This window comes from Salvelinus sp. IW2-2015, unplaced genomic scaffold (assembly GCF_002910315.2).
Source record: "Salvelinus sp. IW2-2015 unplaced genomic scaffold, ASM291031v2 Un_scaffold3157, whole genome shotgun sequence".
NCBI lineage: Eukaryota > Metazoa > Chordata > Actinopteri > Salmoniformes > Salmonidae > Salvelinus > Salvelinus sp. IW2-2015.
The window spans coordinates 83,107-104,119 of NW_019944445.1; the positions used below are offsets into that span (position 1 = coordinate 83,107).

The window sequence follows — 21,013 nt, forward strand, 5'->3', positions numbered from 1 at the left end:
CCAAGCTTACTGTGCGTATCCAGAGCCCTGTACGCCACTGTTCCTTCTCCCCCACTCGCCCTGAGGTGCGTGCCCTCAGCCTGGGTGTAAGACAGGGGAACCGATTTCAAAACAAAAATGTGACTCTTCTACAGACACAGACAATTTTATATTTTCACCACTGGGAATGGTAAAGGTCGAAACCGATCTGTTAAATTCAATAAATTACAAACTGGGTATAATTGAATTAGTGAGTAAGGATATAAAAGAGTTGAAGGCCTCGAGATGAGTGATGAAAAAGCGGAGACATTGGAGAAAGACACAAACAAGCTAAAAGGGACAGTCAAAAAGATTGAAACCGAAGTGAATGAACTTAAAAAGGAGAACACAGTTCTGAGAGAATTTTTTAAATATATATTTTTATTTCACCTTTATTTAACCAGGTAAGCTAGTTGAGAACAAGTTCTCATTTCCAACCAAGATAAAGCAAAGCAGTTCGACACATACAACACAGAGTTACACATGGAATAAACAAACATACAGTCAATAATACAGTAGAAAAAGTCTATATACATCATGTGCAGATGAGGTAGGATAAGGGAGGTAAGGCAATAAATAGGCCATGGTGGTGAAGTAATTACAATATAGCAATTAAACACTGAAATGGTAGATGTGCAGAATATATATATATATATATATATATACAGTGGGGCAAAAAAGTATTTAGTCAGCTACCAATTGTGCAAGTTCTCCCACTTAAAAAGATGAGAGAGGCCTGTAATTTTCATCATAGGTACACTTCAACTACGACAGACAAAATGAGAAAAAGAAAATCCAGAAAATCACATTGTAGGATTTTTTATGAACTTATTTGCAAATTATGGTGGAAAATATGTATTTGGTCACCTACAAACAAGCAAGATTTCTGGCTCTCACAGACCTGTAACTTCTTCTTCCAGAGGCTCCTCTGTCCTCCACTCGTTACCTGTATTAATGGCACCTGTTTGAACTTGTTATCAGTATAAAAAGACAACCTGTCCCAACCTCCAAACAGTCACCACTCCAAACTCCACTATGGCCAAGACCAAAGACTGTCAAAGGACCCCAGAAACAAAATTGTAGACCTGCACCAGGCTGGGAAGACTGAATCGGCAATAGGTAAGCAGCTGGGTGAAAGAAATCAACTGGAGCAATTATCGCGAAATGGAAGACATACAAGACCACTGATAATCTCCCACGGAAGATCCACCCCGTGTGGTCAAAATGATCACAAGAACGCTGACGCAAAAAATCCCAGAACCACACGGCACGACCTAGTGAATGACCTGCAGAAGAGCTGCGACCAAAGTAACAAAGCCTTACCATCAGTAACACACTACGCCGCCAGGGACTCAAATCCTGCATGCCAGACACGTTCCCCGCTTAAAGCCAGTACATCGTCCAGGGCCCGTTGAAGTTTGCTAGAAGCATTGGATTGATCCAAAAGAAGATTTGAGAATGTCATGGATGGTCAGATGAAACCAAAATATAACTTTTTGTAAAAACTCAACCTCGTCGTGTTAGAGACAAAGAATGCTTAGTTGCATCCCAAAGAACACCCATACCTACTGTGAAGCATGGGTGAAACATCATGCTTTTGCGGGCTGTTTTTCTGCAAAGGACCAGCGACGACTGATCCGTTAAAGGAAAGAATGAATGGGGCCATGTATCGTGAGATTTTGAGTGAAAACCTCCTTCCATCAGCAAAGGCATTGAAGATGAAACGTGGCTGTGTCTTTCAGCATGACAATATCCCAAACACACCGCCCGGTGTATATAATACCAGCAACAGTGTGTGAAAACCTTTTGAAGACTTACAGAAAACGTTTGACCTCTGTCATTGCCAACAAGGATATAACAAAGTATTGAGATAAACTTTTGTTATTGACAAAATACTTATTTTCCACCATAATTTGCAAATAAATTCATAAAAAATCCTACAATGTGATTATCTTTATTTTTTTATTTTTTTTTGTCTGTCATAATTGAAATGTACCTATGATGAAAATTACAGGCCTCTCTCATCTTTTTAAGTGGGAGAACTTGCACAATTGGTGGCTGACTAAATACTTTTTTGCCCCACTGTACTTCCTACTCAGTCACCGTGTCCGTGTAAACGTCAATGTTATTCCCAGTCCGCGTGATCAAATAAATCTTGAAGCATGGATTACGATTGGTCGGACAAGCGTTGAATAGACCTTAGCACGGGTACTTCCTGTTTGAGTTCCTGCCTATAGGAAGAGAGGAGCTAAATGGAGTCGTGATCTGATTTGCCGAAGGGAGGGCAGAGGAGGGCCAGGTAGGCATCTCGAAAAGGCTAGTAGCAGTTGTCTGGTGTTTGTTGTAAGTGACACATTGACTGTAGCGTTTTCCACAAATTTGCTTTGTTAAAATACCCATGAATACCCATAACCCATAAATGCGTCCTCAGGATATGTGGTTTCCAGTTTGCAAAAGTCCAGTGTAGTTCTTTGAGGGCCGTCGTGGTATCGGCTTGAGGGGGAATATACACGGCTGTGACTATAACCGAAGAGAACTGAGAACCCAGGTGGCTGATTGGACGTGGACAGTATATCCCGAGAGAGAAAGGATTCCGTGAAACAGAGCATGTTATAGTCCCTGACGTCTCTCGCCCTGAGCTCATCTTGTCCAGAAGCTGAACATCAGATAGTAATATACTGAACATCAGATAGTAATATACTGAACATTAGATAGTATAATACTGAACATTAGATAGTAATATACTGAACATCAGATAGTAATATACTGAACATCAGATAGTAATATACTGAACATTAGATAGTAATATACTGAACATCAGATAGTAATATACTGAACATTAGATAGTAATATACTGAACATAACACAGCTAACAGTAATGATTGTAGTTCTGGGGCCTGACCACTTGTTTTCCTTAGTGACGATTACAATGGCCACAACATGGAAAAAACATGTTTACTGTGTGTATTCTTGTCAGACAGGACCATACACCACTGAATGAGAGAACATTTGACTTGGAAAGTTGTCTATTAATCAGCTAACACAAAGTAAAGCTTATATTCATTATAAATATTCATAGTTGATATATTCCCCTGTTGTATCTGTTTCCAGGTYTATGTTTCCTAGATGCATTAAGATATTATAATGCTGTTGTATGTAGTGCAGACAACTGACTACTTCTATTCCACAGTTTAGCAATATCACAGCTTGTCATATTGGGTTACATGAGTTTGACTCCTTCCTGCCAGGCATATTCTGCACTTTTTTAGCTAAAGAGGTGTCTCACAATATTGATCAATTTAATCTCTTTTACAGAAAAATATTTTCACACAACAATCCATTTCATAAATTGGAGACATTAGGAATGTGAAAAACCATGTTTTTGTTTTGTTCTACCTCGGATAGGGGTATCTCTAAAATGCAGATGCCTTGTCACTAGTGCTCCCGAGTGGTGCAGTTGTCGAAGGCGCTGCATCACAGTGCTAGCTGTGCCACTAGAGATCCTGATTCGAGTCCAGGCTCTGTCGCAGGCGGCCGCGACCGGGAGACCCATCGTGTGGTGCATAATTGGCCCAGCGTCGTCCGGTTTAGGGGAGGGTTTGGCTGGCAAGGATGTCCTTATCCCATCATGCTCTAGCAACTCCTGTGGCGGGCCATGTGCATGCATGCTGACACGGTCGCCAGGTGTACGGTGTTTCCTCCCGACACATTGGTGCGGCTGGCTTCCGGGTTAAGCGAGCAGTGTGTCAAGAAGCAGTGCGGCTTGGCTGGGTCGTGTTTCAGAGGACGCACGGCTCTCGACCTTCGCCTCCCCCGAGTCCGTACRGGAGTTGCAGCGATGAGACAAGACTGAAACTACCAATTGGATACCACGAAATTGGGGAGAAAAAAGGGGTAAAAATAAAATGGAAAATACCAGAGCTGTGTCTCCCCCAGACACGTACCAATCAGAGAGGTACAGTAGAATAAGTCCTCAGGATAATTTTTTTTCTCCATTATACATTGTTGTTAATGAGAGACACAGTCCATGTTCTTGAGAGAAACGTACCTTGGTATATAGTGTGAGATTCTCCAAACTATTTCAGATGATACTTTATAAATACTGTATATAGTAACTCGTTCCTGTGTTCTTCTTCTCCAGACGCTGATGACTCCGGCTGTGTCCTACTCAGGACATCAAGAAAGGTAAGGATTCGAATGAACTCAACGCCTCCTAGTTTCTGGGATGGAAAATATGATGCATTCTGGGATAGTAGTCCTAATTCCAGTGTTCAATATTTTTGTTAATTGACATCTATAATACCATATGTCTTTATATATTGACAGCTATAATACTATGTCTTTAACTATTGACAATACAACATGCCCAAAACACGGAATATAGACAAATGTCTGGCGCAAAAACACCAATAGACAAAATACCCGTAACACAAACAATCTTACACAAAGACATGAGGGGGAACAGAGGAATAAATACATGTAGATTGATTGGGGAATGAAAACCAGGTGTGCAGGGAACAAGACCAAACAAATGGATATATGAAAAATGGAGCGGCGATGGCTAGAAAGCCGGTGACGTCGACCACAGAACGCCGCCCGAACAAGGAGAGGAGCCGACTTCGGCGGAAGTCGTGACAATACCATATCAAATCAAAAATCAAATAAATTAAAATGTTATTTGTCACATGCACCGAATACAACAGATGTAGACCTTACAGTGATAATACCATATGTGTTTAAAAATTGACATCTATAATACCATATGTCTTTTACCATTGACATCTATAATACCATATGTCTTTAACCATTGACATCTATAATACCATATGTCTTTAACCATTGACATCTATAATACTATATGTCTTTATCTATTGACATCTATAATGCTATATGTTTTTAACTAAATTAGATTTAGTTTTTTTCACGGGGCTACCCACAATGCCCCATAATATCATGCTGAACACAAATATAAAAGCAACACGTAAAGTGTCCTACRTTTCATGAGCTGAAATAAAAGATGCACAAAATGTCCATTTACATTTACATTTAAGTCATTTAGCAGACGCTCTTATCCAGAGTCCAGATGCACAAAAAGCTTATTCCTCTCAAATTTTGTGCACAAATTTGTTTACATCCCTGTTAGTGAGCATTTCTCCTTTGCCAAGATAATCCATCCACCTGACAGGTGTGGCATATCAAGAAGCTCATTAAAAAGCATGATCATTACACAGGTGCACCTTGTGCTGGGGGCAATAAAAGGCCACTAAAATGTGCAGTTTTGTCAGACAACCCAACGCCACAGATGTCAAGTTGAGGGAGCGTGCAATTGGCATGCTGGCTGCAGGAATGTCCAACAGATCTGTTGCCAAAACATGTCATTTTAATTTCTCTACCATAAGTCACCTCCAACGTCGTTTTAGAGAATTTGGCAGTACGTCCAATTGGCCTCACAACTGCAGACCACGTGTAACAATGCCAGCCCAGGACCTCCACATCCAGCTCCTTCACCTGCGGGATCGTCTGAGACCAGCCACCCGGACAGCTGATGAAACTGTGGGTTTGCACAATCTAAGAATTTCTGTACAAACTGTCAGAAACCGTCTCACGGAAGCTCATCTGCTTGCTCGTCATCCACACCAGGGTCTTGAACTGACTGCAGTTCGGTATCATAACCGACTTCAGTGGGCAAATGTTCACCTTCGATGGCCACTAGCACACTGGAGAAGTGTGCTCTTCACAAATTAATCCCAAGTTTAACTGTACCGGGAAGATGGCAGACAGCATGTACGGTGTCGAGTGGGTGAGCGGTTTGCTGATGTCAACGTTGTGAACAGAGTTCCTCAGGGTGGCAGTGGGGCTATGGTTTGAGCTATGGACAATGAATACGATTTGAATGCATAGAGATACTGTGACGAGATTCTGAGGCCCGTTGTGGTGTCATTCATCCTCTGACACTGATTTCCTCATATGAACTGTAAACTCAGTTCCATGTTGCATTTATATCTTTGTTCCGTGTAGATTTTTAGAAATGTTTATATATTAATTAAAAATTAAAAACTGAAATGTCTTGTGTCAATAAGCAATCAACTCCGTAAATAAGTTCAGGAGTAAAAATATGCTTAACAGGTCACATAATAAGTTGCATGGACTCACTCTATGTGCAGTAATAGTGTTTAACATGATTTTTGAATGACTACCTCATCTATATACTCCACACATACAATGATCTGTAAGGTCCCTCGGTCGAGCAGTGATTTTCTAACACAGATTCAACCACAAAAAATGGGGATGTAGACACACATACATTTCAATTACAGAAACATACATCACAGATAGAAAATCTATGATATGTACTACCACATCTTGTCCTAAAGACAATCACATTCCTCAGTAACATGTGAGTGTACCAAACCTTTAAACTCCTCCAAGGAAACAAGTGGCTGGGGTTTCCAGCTGGTCTGGAGAGAATTACAAGACCACGGAGCTGAGCAGCTACAACACTTTTTCCCATGATCCATTCTGATTTTAGGAACCGTTAAAAGTAAGTCGGAGTGAAACAGTAACTGGTATTTATTTCTTGACCTTATCAAAGAAGAACAGAAATGAAGTGGCAGTTTAGATCATAGTATACCAATGTTTAAGTCTACATAGAGTCAACAAGAGACCACGGACATGCTTCAGCAACCACAACAACTTATATCAGATCAACAGTTGTGTGGAACCAAACACACATACACCAGCTGTAGCACATATAGATACAGTGGTGTGGAGCCAACACCATTATAGAGATCAACCTTAGTGGTGTGAGAACCAACACCACTATAGAGATCACAGTGGTGTGGAGACAACACCACTATAGAGATCACAGTGGGTGTGGAGACCAACACCACTATATAGATACAGTGGTGTGGAGACCAACACCACATATGATCACAGTGGTGTGAGACCCACCACTATATAGATCACAGTGGTGTGGAGACCAACACCATATATAGATCACAGTGGTGTGGAGACCAACACCCACTATATAGATCACAGTGGTGTGGAGACCAACACCACTATAGAGATCACAGTGGTGTGGAGACAACACCACATATAGATCACAGTGGTGTGGAGACCAACACCACCATATAGATCACAGTGGTGTGGAGACCAACACCACTATAGAGATCACAGTGGTGTGGAGACCAACACCACTATAGAGATCACAGTGGTGTGGAGACCAACACCACTATAGAGATCACAGTGGTGTGGAGACCAACACCACTATATAGATCACAGTGGTGTGGAGACCAACACCACTATAGAGATCACAGTGGTGTGGAGACAACCAAACCACTATATAGATCACAGTGGTGTGGAGACCAACACCACCATATAGATCACAGTGGTGTGGAAACCAACACCACTATAGAGATCACAGTGGTGTGGAGACCAACACCACTATAGAGATCACAGTGGTGTGGAGACCAACACCACTATATAGATCACAGTGGTGTGGAGACCAACACCACTATAGAGATCACAGTGGTGTGGAGACCAGCCAACACACCATATAGATCACAGTGGTGTGGAGACCAACACCACTATAGAGATCACAGTGGTGTGGAACCAAACCACACTATAGAGATCACAGTGGTGTGGAGACCAACACCACTATAGAGATCACAGTGGTGTGGGACCAACACCACTATATAATGACACAGTGGTGTGGAGACCACAACACCACTATAGAGATCACAGTGGTGTGGAGACAGCACAACCACTATATAGATCACAGTGGTGTGGAGACCAACACCACCATATAGATCACAGTGGTGTGGAAACCAACACCACTATAGAGATCACAGTGGTGTGGAGACCAACAACCACTATAGAGATCACAGTGGTGTGGAGACCAACACCACTATAAGATCACAGTGGTGTGGAGACAAAACACCACTATAGAGATCACAGTGGTGTGGAGACCAGCCAACACCACTATATAGATCACAGTGGTGAGACCAACACACACTATAATAGATCACAGTGGTGTGGAGACCAGCCAACACACCATATATAGATACAGTGGTGTGGTTAGACCGACCAACACCACTTAGAGACCTCACAGTGGTGTGGAGACCACCAACACCACTTAGAGATCACAGTGGTGTGGAGACCAACACACACTATAGAGATCACAGTGGTTGGAGACCAGCCAACACCACTATAGAGATCACAGTGGTGTGGAGACCAGCCAACACCACTATTAGAGTCACAGTGGTGTAGGAGACCCAACACATATAGAGATCACAGTGGTGTGGAGACCAACACCACTATAAGAGATCACAGTGGTGTGGAGACCCAACACCACTATAGAGATCACAGTGTGTGTGGAGACCAAACACCACTATAGAGATCACAGTGGTGTGGCCAGACCAACACCACTATAGAGATCACAGTGGTGTGGAGACCAACACCACTATAGAGATCACAGTGGTGTGGAGACCAACACCACTATAGAGATCACAGTGGTGTGGAGACCACACACCACTATAAGAATCACAGTGGCTGAGACCAGACAACCACTATATACACTGCTCAAAAAAATAAAGGAACACTTAAACAACACAATGTAACTCCAAGTCAATCACACTTCTATGAAATCAAACTGTCCACTTAGGAAGCAACACTGATTGACAATAAATTTCACATGCTGTGTGCAAATGGAATAGACAAAAGTGAAATTATAGGCAATTAGCAAGACACCCCAAAAAAGGAGTGATTCTGCAGTGTGTGACCACAGACCACTTCTCAGTTCCTATGCTTCCTGGCTGATGTTTTGGTCACTTTTGAATGCTGGCGGTGCTTTCACTCTAGTGGTAGCATAGACGGAGTCTACAACCCACACAAGTGGCTTAGGTAGTGCAGTCATCCAGGATGGCACATCAATGCGAGCTGTGGCAAGAAGGTTTGCTGTGTCTGTCAGCGTAGTGTCCAGAGCATGGAGGCGCTACCAGAGACAGGCAGTACATCAGGAGACGTGGAGGAGGCCGTAGGAGGGCACAACCACCGAGCAGGACCGCTACCTCCGCCTTTGTGCCAGGAGGTGCACTGCCAGAGCCCTGCAAAATGACCTCCAGCAGGCCACAAATGTGCCTAGGTCTATATATATCTCCCGGGTGGCGCAGTGGTCTAGGGCACTGCATCGCAGTGCTAGCTGCGCCACCAGAGTCTCTGGGTTCGCGCCCAGGCTCTGTCGCAGCCGGCCGCAACCGGGAGATCCGTGGGGCGACGCACAATTGGCATAGCGTCGTCCGGGTTAGGGAGGGTTTGGTCGGTAGGGAGGGTTTGGCCGGTAGGAGGGTTTGGCCGGTAGGGATATCCTTTCTCAGTATGTAAAATGTAATAAAATGTATGCACTCTACTGTAGTCGCTCTGGATAAGAGCGTCTGCTAAATGACAAAAAAAAAAATGTAAAATGTATTCCATTTGCACAACAGCATGGAAATTTATTGTCAATCAGTGTTGCTTCCTAATTGGACAGTTTGATTTCACAGAAGTGTGATTGACTTGGAGTTACATTGTGTTGTTTAAGTGTTCCCTTTATTTTTTTGAGCAGTGTAGATCACAGTGGTGTGGAGACCAACACCACTATAGAGATCCAGTGGTGTGGAGACCAGCCACACCACTATAGAGATCACAGTGGTGTGGAGACCAGCCAACACCACTATAGAGATCACAGTGGTGTGGAGACAGCCAACACCACTATAGAGATCACAGGGGTGTGGAGACCAGTCAACACCACATATAGATCACAGGGGTGTGGAGACCAGCCAACACCAATATAGAGATCACAGTGGTGTGAGACCAGCCAACACCACTATAGAGATCACAGGGGTGTGGAGACCAGCCAACACCACTATATAGATCACAGTGGTGTGGAGACCAGCCAACACCACTATATAGATCACAGTGGTGTGAGACCAGCCAACACCACTATATAGATCACAGGGGTGTGGAGACCAACACCACTATAGAGATCACAGTGGTGTGAGACCAGCCAACACCACTATAGAGATCACAGTGGTGTGAGACGCCAACACCACTATAGAGATCACAGTGGTGTGGAGATTATGGAGTTACCGCGCAAATTGTGCAGTCAACAAAACTCATAAAAAACATTATAAATCTTCACTTCCTTTGCTGATCTTCGTCGGAATACACTCCCAGGACTCCCACTTCCACAAGAAATGTTTGTTTTGTTCGGTTATGTCCAAATAGCTATTTTTTAGCGTGTTTTGTTAACAAGTCCAAAGTCAGGAAGCCGGTTCACTAAAAGCAGACGAAATGTCAAAAAGTTCCGTAACAGTCAGTAGAAACATGTCAAATGATGTATTGATCATCATCTTTAGATGTTTTTAACATAAATCTTCAGTAACGTTCCAACCGGAGAATTACATTGACTTCAGAAGTGCGATGGAACAGAGCTCCCTCTCATGTGAACGCGCATGGTCAGAGCATGGTCAGGTCATGGCAGACCTGACTAATCCAGTCCCTCCCTTTGGCCCCAATTCACAGTAGAGGCATCCGACAAGGTTGTACAGACTGTTGACATCTAGTGGAAGCCGTAGGAAGTGCAAACTCATCCATATCCCACTGTGTATTCAATAGGGGCTTGGTTGAAAATTGACCAACCTCAGAATTTCCACTTCCTGTTTGGATTTTTTCTCAGGTTTCTGCCTGCCATATGAGTTCTGTTATACTCACAGACATCATTCAAACAGTTTTAGAAACTTCAGAGTGTTTTCTATCCAATACTAATAATAATATGCATATATTAGCAGCTGGGACTGAGGAGCAGGCAGTTTACTATGGGCACCTCKGTGCACCTTTCATCCAAGCTACTCAATACTGCCCCTGCAGCCATAAGAAGTTTAACCTCAAGATACCGTACAATTGACCCCTGTTACATTCAGCCCCACTCTCCCCTATGCACTCACACATGCTTAACCATGCTGCTACTAAAAACTCTTTAAAATGGTTCACGCATATTTAGGAGTTGATGAATAAATAAAGTAGGAATGGAAATCCTCCTCTTTTTAACAGAGGTCATTAAAACTGCTGATTTCCCCACTTTGCTTTAACTGCTTTTCAGAATGTATGTTTCTCTCCATATCGCCTCTTATCTCATAGAACACAGCAACAATCCGACAGATCGGTAGATAGATAAACTTGTCGAATGTTTCTGTTCTTTATTATTAATCATGTTAATACCAGTTTTATTTTCTCAGAAAATAGAAGAAATACGTTTCTATTTATTACCAGCAGAAATATATTTTTTGCCGTGGCAGGAATGATTTTGCCGAGGCGCAGCGCCACAGATAAATGACTRCATCRCAAACACTGTTCCAATCTATGATTAAGGTGAGTGAAGCCTGTGTGTGTGTAACCAACCACCTCCACAATGTTTCCCTCCCAGTACGTGAAGTTGATGAACTTTGAGGAAGAGGTGCGGGGGCATCGAGACCTGGACGGCTTCCTGGCCAGAGCTAGCATCCTATTGGACGAAACGGCGCCGGCGCTAGACGACGTTCTGAAGAGGATGTTGCATCACRTGGGGCAGGACAGCCACACGGCCGAGCCAGGATGCAATTTTGAGGAGGTCGTGAGCATGTTGTTCACCGACGCAGGAGCACATGAGATTAAAGGTGAGCAACACACTACATAGCTCTCTATGAGGTCTATATGACAGGTTATAACTGGTTGTGGCAGTTTAATGGCAGGTTATGAGCATGTTGTTCACTGACGCGGGAGCTCAGGAGGTTAACGGTAAGGAGCTCTATATGAGGTCCCTATGTCAGGTTATAGCATTCTAATGACAGGTTATTGGCAGGTCATGAGCATGTTGTTCACTGATATTGGAGCTCAGAGGTTAACAGTGAGCAGCTTTATCCTAACCTTGTACAGCTCTCCATGAGGTCAATATGATAGTGTATAACAGAGATAGTGATTGATGGAGGGAGACGTGTTTAGAAATCTGATAAACTGACAGACAGGTGTAATAGACAGATCGAGTGTTATATAATGATGAGCCATGTTGAAGGATCACGGTTCAATGTTGGATCCCCAGGCATTTGTATTTTCCTCTCTCCCTCTGTCTCTCTCTTGTCTCTCCTTTCCTGTCTCCTCTCTGTCTCTCTCTTGTTCTCCTTCTCCTGTTCTCTGTTCTCACTGTTTCTCCCTCTGTCATCTCCTCTGTTTCTCTCTGCTCTCTCTCTGTCTTTCTCTGTCTTCTCCTCTCTGTCTTCCTCTCTGTCTCTCCTCTCTCCTCTCCCTCTCTGTCTTGTCTGTCTCTGTCTTCCTCACTCTCCGTCTTTCTCCTCTGTCTCACTCTCCACTCTCTCTCCCAAAGTCTTGTAACCCCCCCCCACCACACACACACACACACTCTGTGTGTATATACAGTGCCTTCGGAAAGTATTCAGACCCATTGACCCTTTTCCACATTTTGTTACGTTACAGACATATTCTAAAAGTGATTCAATTGTTTTTTCCCTTTCTCAATCTACACACAATACCTCAAATGACAAAGCAAAAAAAGTTTTTTAGAAATGTTTGTTAATTTATAAAAATAAAAAACAGAAAATAACGTTTACATAAGTATTCAGACCCTTTACTCAGTACTTTGTTGAAGCACCTTTGGCAGCGATTACAGCCTCCAGTCTTTTTGGGTATGACACTACAAGCTTGGACACCTGAATTTGGGGAGTTTTCCCCATTCTTTGCAGATCCTCTCTAATCTCTGTCAGGTCGGATGGGGAGCGTCGCTGCACGATATTTTCCAGAGATGTTCGATCAGGTTTAAGTCCGGGTCTCTGGCTGGGACTCAGACATTCGGAGGCTTGTACGAAGCCACTCCTGCAATGTCTTGGTAGGAGACAGAGGGAGGATATAGAGGGAGGGAGGGATATAGAAGGAGGGGGATATAGAGGGAGGGGGATATAGAAGGAGGGGGGATATAGAGGAGGGAGGATGAGGGATGGATATAGAGGAGGGGGGTATAGAGAGGGAGGGATATAGAAGGAGGGAGGGAGGGAGGGAGGGAGGGAGGGAGGGAGGGAGGGAGGGAGGGAGGGAGGGAGGGAGGGAGGGATATAGAAGGAGGGGGATATAAGGGGGAGGGATATGAAGGAGGGAGAGATATAGAAGGAGGGAGAGATATAGGGGGAGGAGGAGGGAGGGAGGAGAGGGAGGGAGGGAGGGAGAGGGAGGGAATTAGAGGGGAGAGGATATAGAGGGAGAGGGGATATAGAGGGAGAGGGGGGAGGTATATAGAGGGAGTGGATATAGAGGGAGGGAGGGATATAGAGGGAGGAAGGGATATAGAGGGGGGGATATAGAAGGAGGGAATTAGAGGGAGGGATATAGAGGGAGGGAGGGATATAGAGAGGGAGGGATATAGAGGGAGGGAGGATATAGAGGGAGGAGGGATATAGAATGTTGCTGCTCTGGCACCCCAATGTGGACAAACTCCCTCACGACGCAGGTCAGCGGAGTCAATCACCACCTTCCGGAGACACCTGAAACCACTCTTCTTAAGGAATACCTAGGATAGGATAAAGTAATCCTTCTAACCCCCCCCCTTAAAAGAGTTAGATGCACTATGTAAGAGTGGTTGTTCCACTGGATATCATAAGGTGAATGCACCAATTTGTAAGTCGCTCTGGATAAGAGCGGTCTGCTAATACTGACTTAAATGTAAAATGTAAATTAGAGGAGGGGGGATATAGAAGGAGGGATATAGAAAGAGGGGGATATAGAAGGAGGGGGGATATAGAGGGAGGGAGGATACAGGGATTGTTTTAGAGCCATAATGACTGTCTCCTGGAAACCTAGTCCAGTCCACTGTGGTTGTATAAAGGCCCTTATTGAACTGTGTTTCATCTTAGGAGATGAGGGAATTATTGTAATGGTTGTTAATGTGTCAATTAATCCATAATGGATTGGCGATTTGACAAGAAATAAAATGTCATTTTCATGAATTCATTCATTCATCTTCATCTTCCTGTGCTGTTGACATGTTAGCTGGTTACTGTGTGAACACCACTCTCTAACCACCTGTCTGTCCCCCCTGCAGTCCACCTGGTGTCAGAGTCCATCCAGGGAGTAACAGCCACTGCCACGGGGTCCAATACCAACAATCCTGGCTATGTATCCTAAGTCAGGGTTCCCCAACTGGTGGCCTGCGGGTGATTTTATTCGGTGCTTTGCTTGTTACGTGTCTGTGATTTATTTAGAATTCAAGGCACACTTACCAGCATGGCTACCACAGCATTCTGCAGCGGTAAGCCATCCCATCTGGTTTGCGCTTAGTAGCCTTTACACCTCCAGGTTGTGTAAGGGCTTATATGAAAAGAAGGAGAGTGATGGAGTGCTGCATCAGATGACCTGGCCTCCACAATACCCGACCTCAACCCAATTGAGATGGTTTGGGATGAGTTGGAGCAGAGTGGGTTCCCAAGGCACTGCATCTCAGTGCTAGAGGCGTCACTACATACCCGGTTCGATTCCAGGCTGTATACAAGCCGTGATTGGAAGTCCCATAGGGCGGCGCACAATTGGCCCGCGTCATCGGTTTGACCGGGTAGCGTATTGTAAATAAGAATTTGTTCTTAAACCTGACTTGCCATGTTAAATAAGGTTTAATAAAAATAAAAAGCTGCCAACAAGTGCTCAGCATATGTGGGAACTCCTTCAAGACTGTTGGAAAGCATTCCAGCTGAAGCTGGTTGAGAGAATGCCAAGAGTGTGCAAAGCTGTCATCAAGGCAAAGGGTGGCTACTTTGAAAAATATTTCAACTTTTTGGTTACTACATGATTCCATATGTTATTTCATATGTTTTGATGTCTTCATACTTTTTCTACAATGTGAAATAGTCAAAATAAAGAAAACTTGAATGAGTAGGTGTGTCCAAATGGTACTGTATGCTTGCCATAACAAAGGGGCTGAATACTTCTGAAATGATCTGAAATGTCTGAGTCAATATGTAATTATCTGTAACAATTTTGAAAAACATAATTACTTACTTTGACATTATGGGGTATTGTGTGTAGGCCAGTAGCAAATTGAATTTAATCATTTTAAATCAGGCTGTAAAAAAAAATGTGGAAAAAGTCAAGGAGTGTGAATATTTCTTAAGTAAGGTTTAAATTATAATGATTTAGTCAAATTTATATTTTGGGGGGCTTCTTGCAGTCAATTTGCAGTCTACAAGTTATTTGTAATTATTGTACAGTGCATTTGGAAATTATTCAGACCTTGATTTTTCAACATTTTGTCAGGCTTATTCTAAAATGTATTAAATACTTTTTCCTCTCATCCATCTTAACACATACCCATAATGACAAAGCAAAACCAGGTTTTAATTAAACAGAAATATCTGAATTATTATTATTATTATTTTTTATTATTATTATTTTTGGGGTCTAATAGAGCGTCTCAGAGGTGGTGTAGCTGGTGCCACCAGATCTTCACCCCTTGATGGTGAAACAAAGTCCTTTTGTGGAGACTTCACAGGAGGAGGTCGTCCCGGACTGGTGGTCTCAGGAAGTTGGAGTGTTGGTCTCAGGTGGTTTGTCCAACTGCACTCTGGGGAACGTTCCAATGTCCTGTCCTGCTCGTTTAGAATTGATCCAGATTCTGGATGGAACTGGATTCGGCTCGGATCTGATCCACGTGTCTCCTTAGTCTTTGTCAATTCGATGATCACAGTATAAGATACTGGTTCCTGAGCAATTAATGGTAGCTGGAATCATTTAGGACAAACCCATAGTTTCTTGTATAGACCTCATCTCCAGTTGAGAACTTCTGAGTTTGGCTCGGGTATCAATGATTCATTATTTGATTCCATTGCTTTGTTGTATTTTCATTTTCAGGTCTGGTCTGATGAGATCCAAGGTTGACATAACTCCTTGACATCAGCATTTCTGCAGGTGACAACCCGTCGTAGCTTGAGGAGTAATCCTGTAGCTAACAAGAATCTTGACACTTTTGTTTCAAGTGGGCCTTGCATCTTCCTCATCCCTCCTTCAAGGTCTGAACGCACGTTCTGCTAATCCGTTTGAAGATGGGTGAAAAGGGGCGACGTTACATGTGAATTCCATTTTGTTTCATGAAACTTGTGAATTCAGTGCTTGTAAAACAAGTAGCATTGTCACTACCAACATTTGAGGCATGTCCATAACACTGAAGCTTTGTCTCAACTTCTCAATCGTAGCGTACGATGTTGACGTGTTCATGGGTAAGAATAATATCCACATTTGAATGAGATCAATCAGCACCAGGAACATTTTCCTAGGAAAGGTCGCATAGTCACATATGTAATTGTGTCCATGGTTCTCTGGCCATTCCCAAGGATGTAATGGCGCGGTGGGTGGTGTATCCTGTTACTCTGACATATCAACACGCTAACCTCATTTTCCACATCGTGGTCATCTTTGGCACAAGACATATGACCTGCTAGGCCTTTCATTCTCGACATACTGGATGCGATGATGCAACAACTTCAGTAGCAACCCCGCCTTGTGGTGGGATAACTACTCTTGAACCCACAGAACACATCCATCCGAACACTCATGCAAGCGGGAGTGTAGTAAGGCATGATTGAGGCTCTGTCACTGTAAGGCCATCTTTCAGGATAAATTCTGCACTTGTGATAACGTCACACTTTGAAGTCATTGCCTGATTTGTGCTGTGTTCACTGGTGCATCATCCAACACGTCGATCATCAAACTTGGTCATTTTCTTCTTCCTGACTGATGATTTCTGGAAAGCAGCTAACTTCAGAGATCAGCATCCATGGTATCGACTCTGTTTGTAAATGATTCTGTCATCGTAGGCCCTGCGCACACATTCCAACGTTGAACTCTTGGAGAGACATTTGTGGTACTGGCTTTTGTTCATGGAACAGCGAGATCAGAGGTTTATGATCCGTCAAATAGTGAATGTTCTCCCGTACAAGTACTTGTGGAATCTTGTATTCCGATAATGACAGCCAGTCCTTCCTTGTCCAGCTGAGAGTACTTTTCTCTCGCTGGCGACAACGTTCTTGACATGAAACGATAGGTTTCTCGGCACATTCCTCCATCGGTGGGATGCACCGCCCCACACCATATGCTGAGGATCACACGATAAGATAAGATCTCTGTCTGCTGAGTAGTGGACTACACTTCAGCTGATTGCAGTAAACATTTGACTTTGAAAAGCTTCTTCCTGTCTTTCTGACCATTTCAGGCCACATCCTTCCTTAGCAGTTGATGTAGAGGAGCTAAGAGGTAGAGAGTTCGGGAGGAAGCGATATATAATTTCAGTAAGCCTAGATAGGCTTTCAGCTCTGTAACGTTTGTCGGAGCTGGAGTTTCCAACAGCCCTCACTTTAGCTTTGGAGCAGTGTGTAACCCTTGGGCATCCACTTGTGACCAGGTACTAAATCATAGCTAACAGTGTACATTGCTCTCTTCAGCCGGAGACTGCATCCTCCATTCCTCAAACTTCACCTAAGTTTCTGAGATGTTTCCTCCTTGTGACTCCCGTGACAGATGTCGTCGAGGTAAACTGCTACCCTTGGTATCCGCTGAGAATTCCCCCTCCCGATAGTTCCCTTTTGGAAAAAAGATTTAGCTGGTGCAGAAAGACACCCGAAAGGTAAGCGTTTATTGGTAACATCGTCCTCTGTGGGTGTTTATGGTCAGGTACTTCTGTGAGCTTGTATTCACTTAGCACTTGCTGATGATGCGTGACTCACTGTCAGTTTTGTAAACTGTTGCCTCCGGATTACGTTGAAGCAAAATTCCCATTTGGGTTTTAGATTGGGTACTAGCTCCAGAGAAGAACTCTATTTTCAGTCAGTTATAGTCACGATATCTGATTGAACATTGGTTTTAGTAATGGGAACAACTGTGCGCCATTCGAAAACTTGACCAGGTAATATATTATATCCTCTGCTAGAGTCTGTCAATTCACATCGACTTTAGCTTATGCATCTGGAATGATTCTTGGCTATATGAATCTGGGAGTAGCCATCAGCAGCTAAATGAATGGTAGGCTTGGACCCTTTTACTGCCTAGCATCTCTTTGAAAACTACACTCAAGCTTATGAAGCACCTGCTGTAGGTGTGCAATGTATCTGTGGGTGAATGTTTGATTTCAAATCCAGTTACATTTTATTTCCTTCCAACCACTCCTCTTCCTAGTAGAGCTGGGGCCAGTACTGCCACTATAGAGAGGAGATTTTTCTTTTGTCCATGAATATTTCACTTGAACATCAGCAACCCATCACAGTGATCTCTCTCCCCGTGTACTTTTATAGTTTTAATGGGGTGTCCTACATAGGTTACGGCATTCAAACGGTTTTCCACTTCTATAGAATGGACTGGTTCATCAGAGTGACTACATCTCGGGTGTCTAGTTAAACGGTACTTCAATCCATTTATTCCCATTTCCACAATGAAAAGGCTCTCAGCTTCTTCAATATTTGCCCCTGTACACTGTCATTGAGAATGCTTGCCACGCGTCTGCGCGATCTCACTTTCTATCAGTTGTTAATAGAGCGGTAGCTATTAAAAGAAGAAGACGTCTGGAGTATTCGGTTTCTGTCCGTCTTTTTCTGCGCTGGGCTTTTTTTTATTGCGGCAGCCCCTCGAATGTGGCCTAGTTATCCACAGGATAACTTTCCGTGTTTGAAATTTTACGTCAAACGCGCGTGTTGCCTTTGCACACGGATAACAGTCTCTATTGGCTGCTGCACCACGGCTTTCTGTTCTTTGAAATTCTATCGCGCTAGCGTTGCTCTCTTTATTGTATGGCGCAGTTGCGCCCGCTTGTCTGCAAATCAAGTGATTTTCTATTTGCGGAACTCCATGGCTCTGGCCAGTTTTGATATCTAAACGTGGATTAGTCTGATAAATAGTATTTGTATCTGGTCATACATTATCTCAATACCAGCCGATCGCAAGTAGCATATTTGCGATTATGTTTCCATAGGTAGTCCAATGCAGTTCTCACCAGCCGTATTCGCCACTGATTCGATAGTTTCTCAATGGTGATCATGAACTGAATATTTTTGGTTAATTATGGGTTTGGTTGAGTGATGTTTAATAGTTGACTAGATCTATGAAGATTTTTCTCGGTTATCTGCTTCAACAGGTTTCTCATAACGCTGTTACGTTCTGTGACAGAACGTTTATGAGTATGGATTTCTGTTTAGGCCGGATCAGTTATTTCATTAGCAGCAAGAATGTTCATTATTTCACAGTATCTCCTCCATTCTGATTTTTAGGATCAAATGGTGGTAGGAGGCTATTGTTGAAAAAGCATTTTCCGATGTTTTCCCTCAACAGTACGTAATTTGTCCTACCGTAATAGGGAAATCAAGCTTCAGGATTTCCACGTTCACTTGAGTGCTCACATCCGCGTGCGCATCACTCGTTTAATTTCGTGGCAAAAAAACACCATAGCAGTTCTTCATAGTTATCGTCATGCCAAAATATGTAGTATTTAACGGCTTCTTAGAGTTACGATTCATCGAGATTAGTACGGTTTAGTATTTAATTGTAACTTAGATTTTCATTATCTTATGCACCTGTCTGAAACTGAGCTTTTCTTCAATCTAGTATAAATAGGCAGACCAAAGAAATAGCTACGGATAGCGGAAAGCAACCCGTCTGAGTCATATACCCATCTTATTGGTAAAATAAATATACCAAGGTTACTACCAATAGTTTCAGACCTTGCTATGAGACTCTCTAATCGATTTTGTTATGAAAATTAATTGAATGATTTTCTGAAATWATTCCACATCTCTGAATTTGCTCAAATATAGCCCTAGATAAAGSTTTGTCCATTTAAAAAGCAGTGCATTGAGTTACAGGCRTACATTGCTTTGATTGTAAGGGACGGAAATGTACAGTTATGGATATAACTACTGTTCCCTGAAGGAAGGAACAAGGTATAACATACTATGGGGAGTCAACAACCAATCCTATTCACCTGAAGCAAACTRAAATCACGGCTCACACAGAGCATCCAGGACCAAAGCCAGGTCCCAGGTCGGTGCCATAGGCCTCAGACACTGGTCTGAGCCGACCCACGACTTTCAGGAACCGAGGATGAGACCCCTGAGTAGAGCCATCAATCCCTACATGACACACCGAGATGGCTTCCGTATGTACTGTACTTTCACTGTGGAAAAACAAAGGCCCTGCTCAAATCAAATCAAATTGTATTTGTCACATACACATGGTTAGCAGATGTTACTGCGAGTGTAGCGAAATGCTTGTGCTTCTAGTTCTGAAAATGCAGTAATAACCAACGAGTAATCTAACCTAACAATTTCACAACAGCTACCTTATACACACAAGTGTAAAGGGATAAAGAATATGTACMTAAAAATATATGAATGAGTGATGGTACAGAACGGCATAGGCAAGATGCAGTAGATGGTATCGAGTACAGTATATATGAGATGAGTAATGTAGGGTATGTAAACATAAAAGTGCATAGTTTAAAGTGGCTAGTTATACATTTTTTCATCAATCTTTACATTATTAAAGTGGCTGGAGTTGACTCAGTATGTTGGCAGCGGCCACTCGATGTTAGTGGTGGCTGTTTAACAGTCTGATGGCCTTGAGATAGAAGCTGTTTTTCAGTCTCTCGGTCCCTGCTTTGATGCACCTGTACTGACCTCGCCTTCTGGATGATAGCGGGGTGAACAGGCAGTGGCTCGGGTGGTTGTTGTCCTTGATGATCTTTATTGCCTTCCAGTGACATCGGGTGGTGTAGGTGTCCTGGAGGGCAGGTAGTTTGCCCCCGGTGATGCGTTGTGCAGACCTCACTACCCTCTGGAGAGCCTTACGGTTGTGGGCGGAGCAGTTGTCCTACCAGGTGGTGATACAGCCCGACAGGATGCTCTCGATTGTGTATCTGTAAAAGTTTGTGAGTGCTTTTGGTGACAGG

General features: G+C 43.2%; 1 protein-coding gene across 1 annotated transcript in view; it reads left to right on the forward strand.

Moving 5' to 3' along the window:
- LOC139025722 (solute carrier family 4 member 11-like) overlaps window positions 1–21,013 on the forward strand; it is a 39,794-nt gene that overhangs the window by 10,663 nt on the left and 8,118 nt on the right. The window contains exons 2-5 of the mRNA XM_070440912.1: window positions 9,620–9,782; window positions 11,480–11,708; window positions 14,138–14,211; window positions 17,599–17,609. Of these exons, the coding sequence (XP_070297013.1) occupies window positions 9,620–9,782; window positions 11,480–11,708; window positions 14,138–14,211; window positions 17,599–17,609 (477 nt within the window). The remainder of the gene's footprint in view (window positions 1–9,619; window positions 9,783–11,479; window positions 11,709–14,137; window positions 14,212–17,598; window positions 17,610–21,013) is intronic.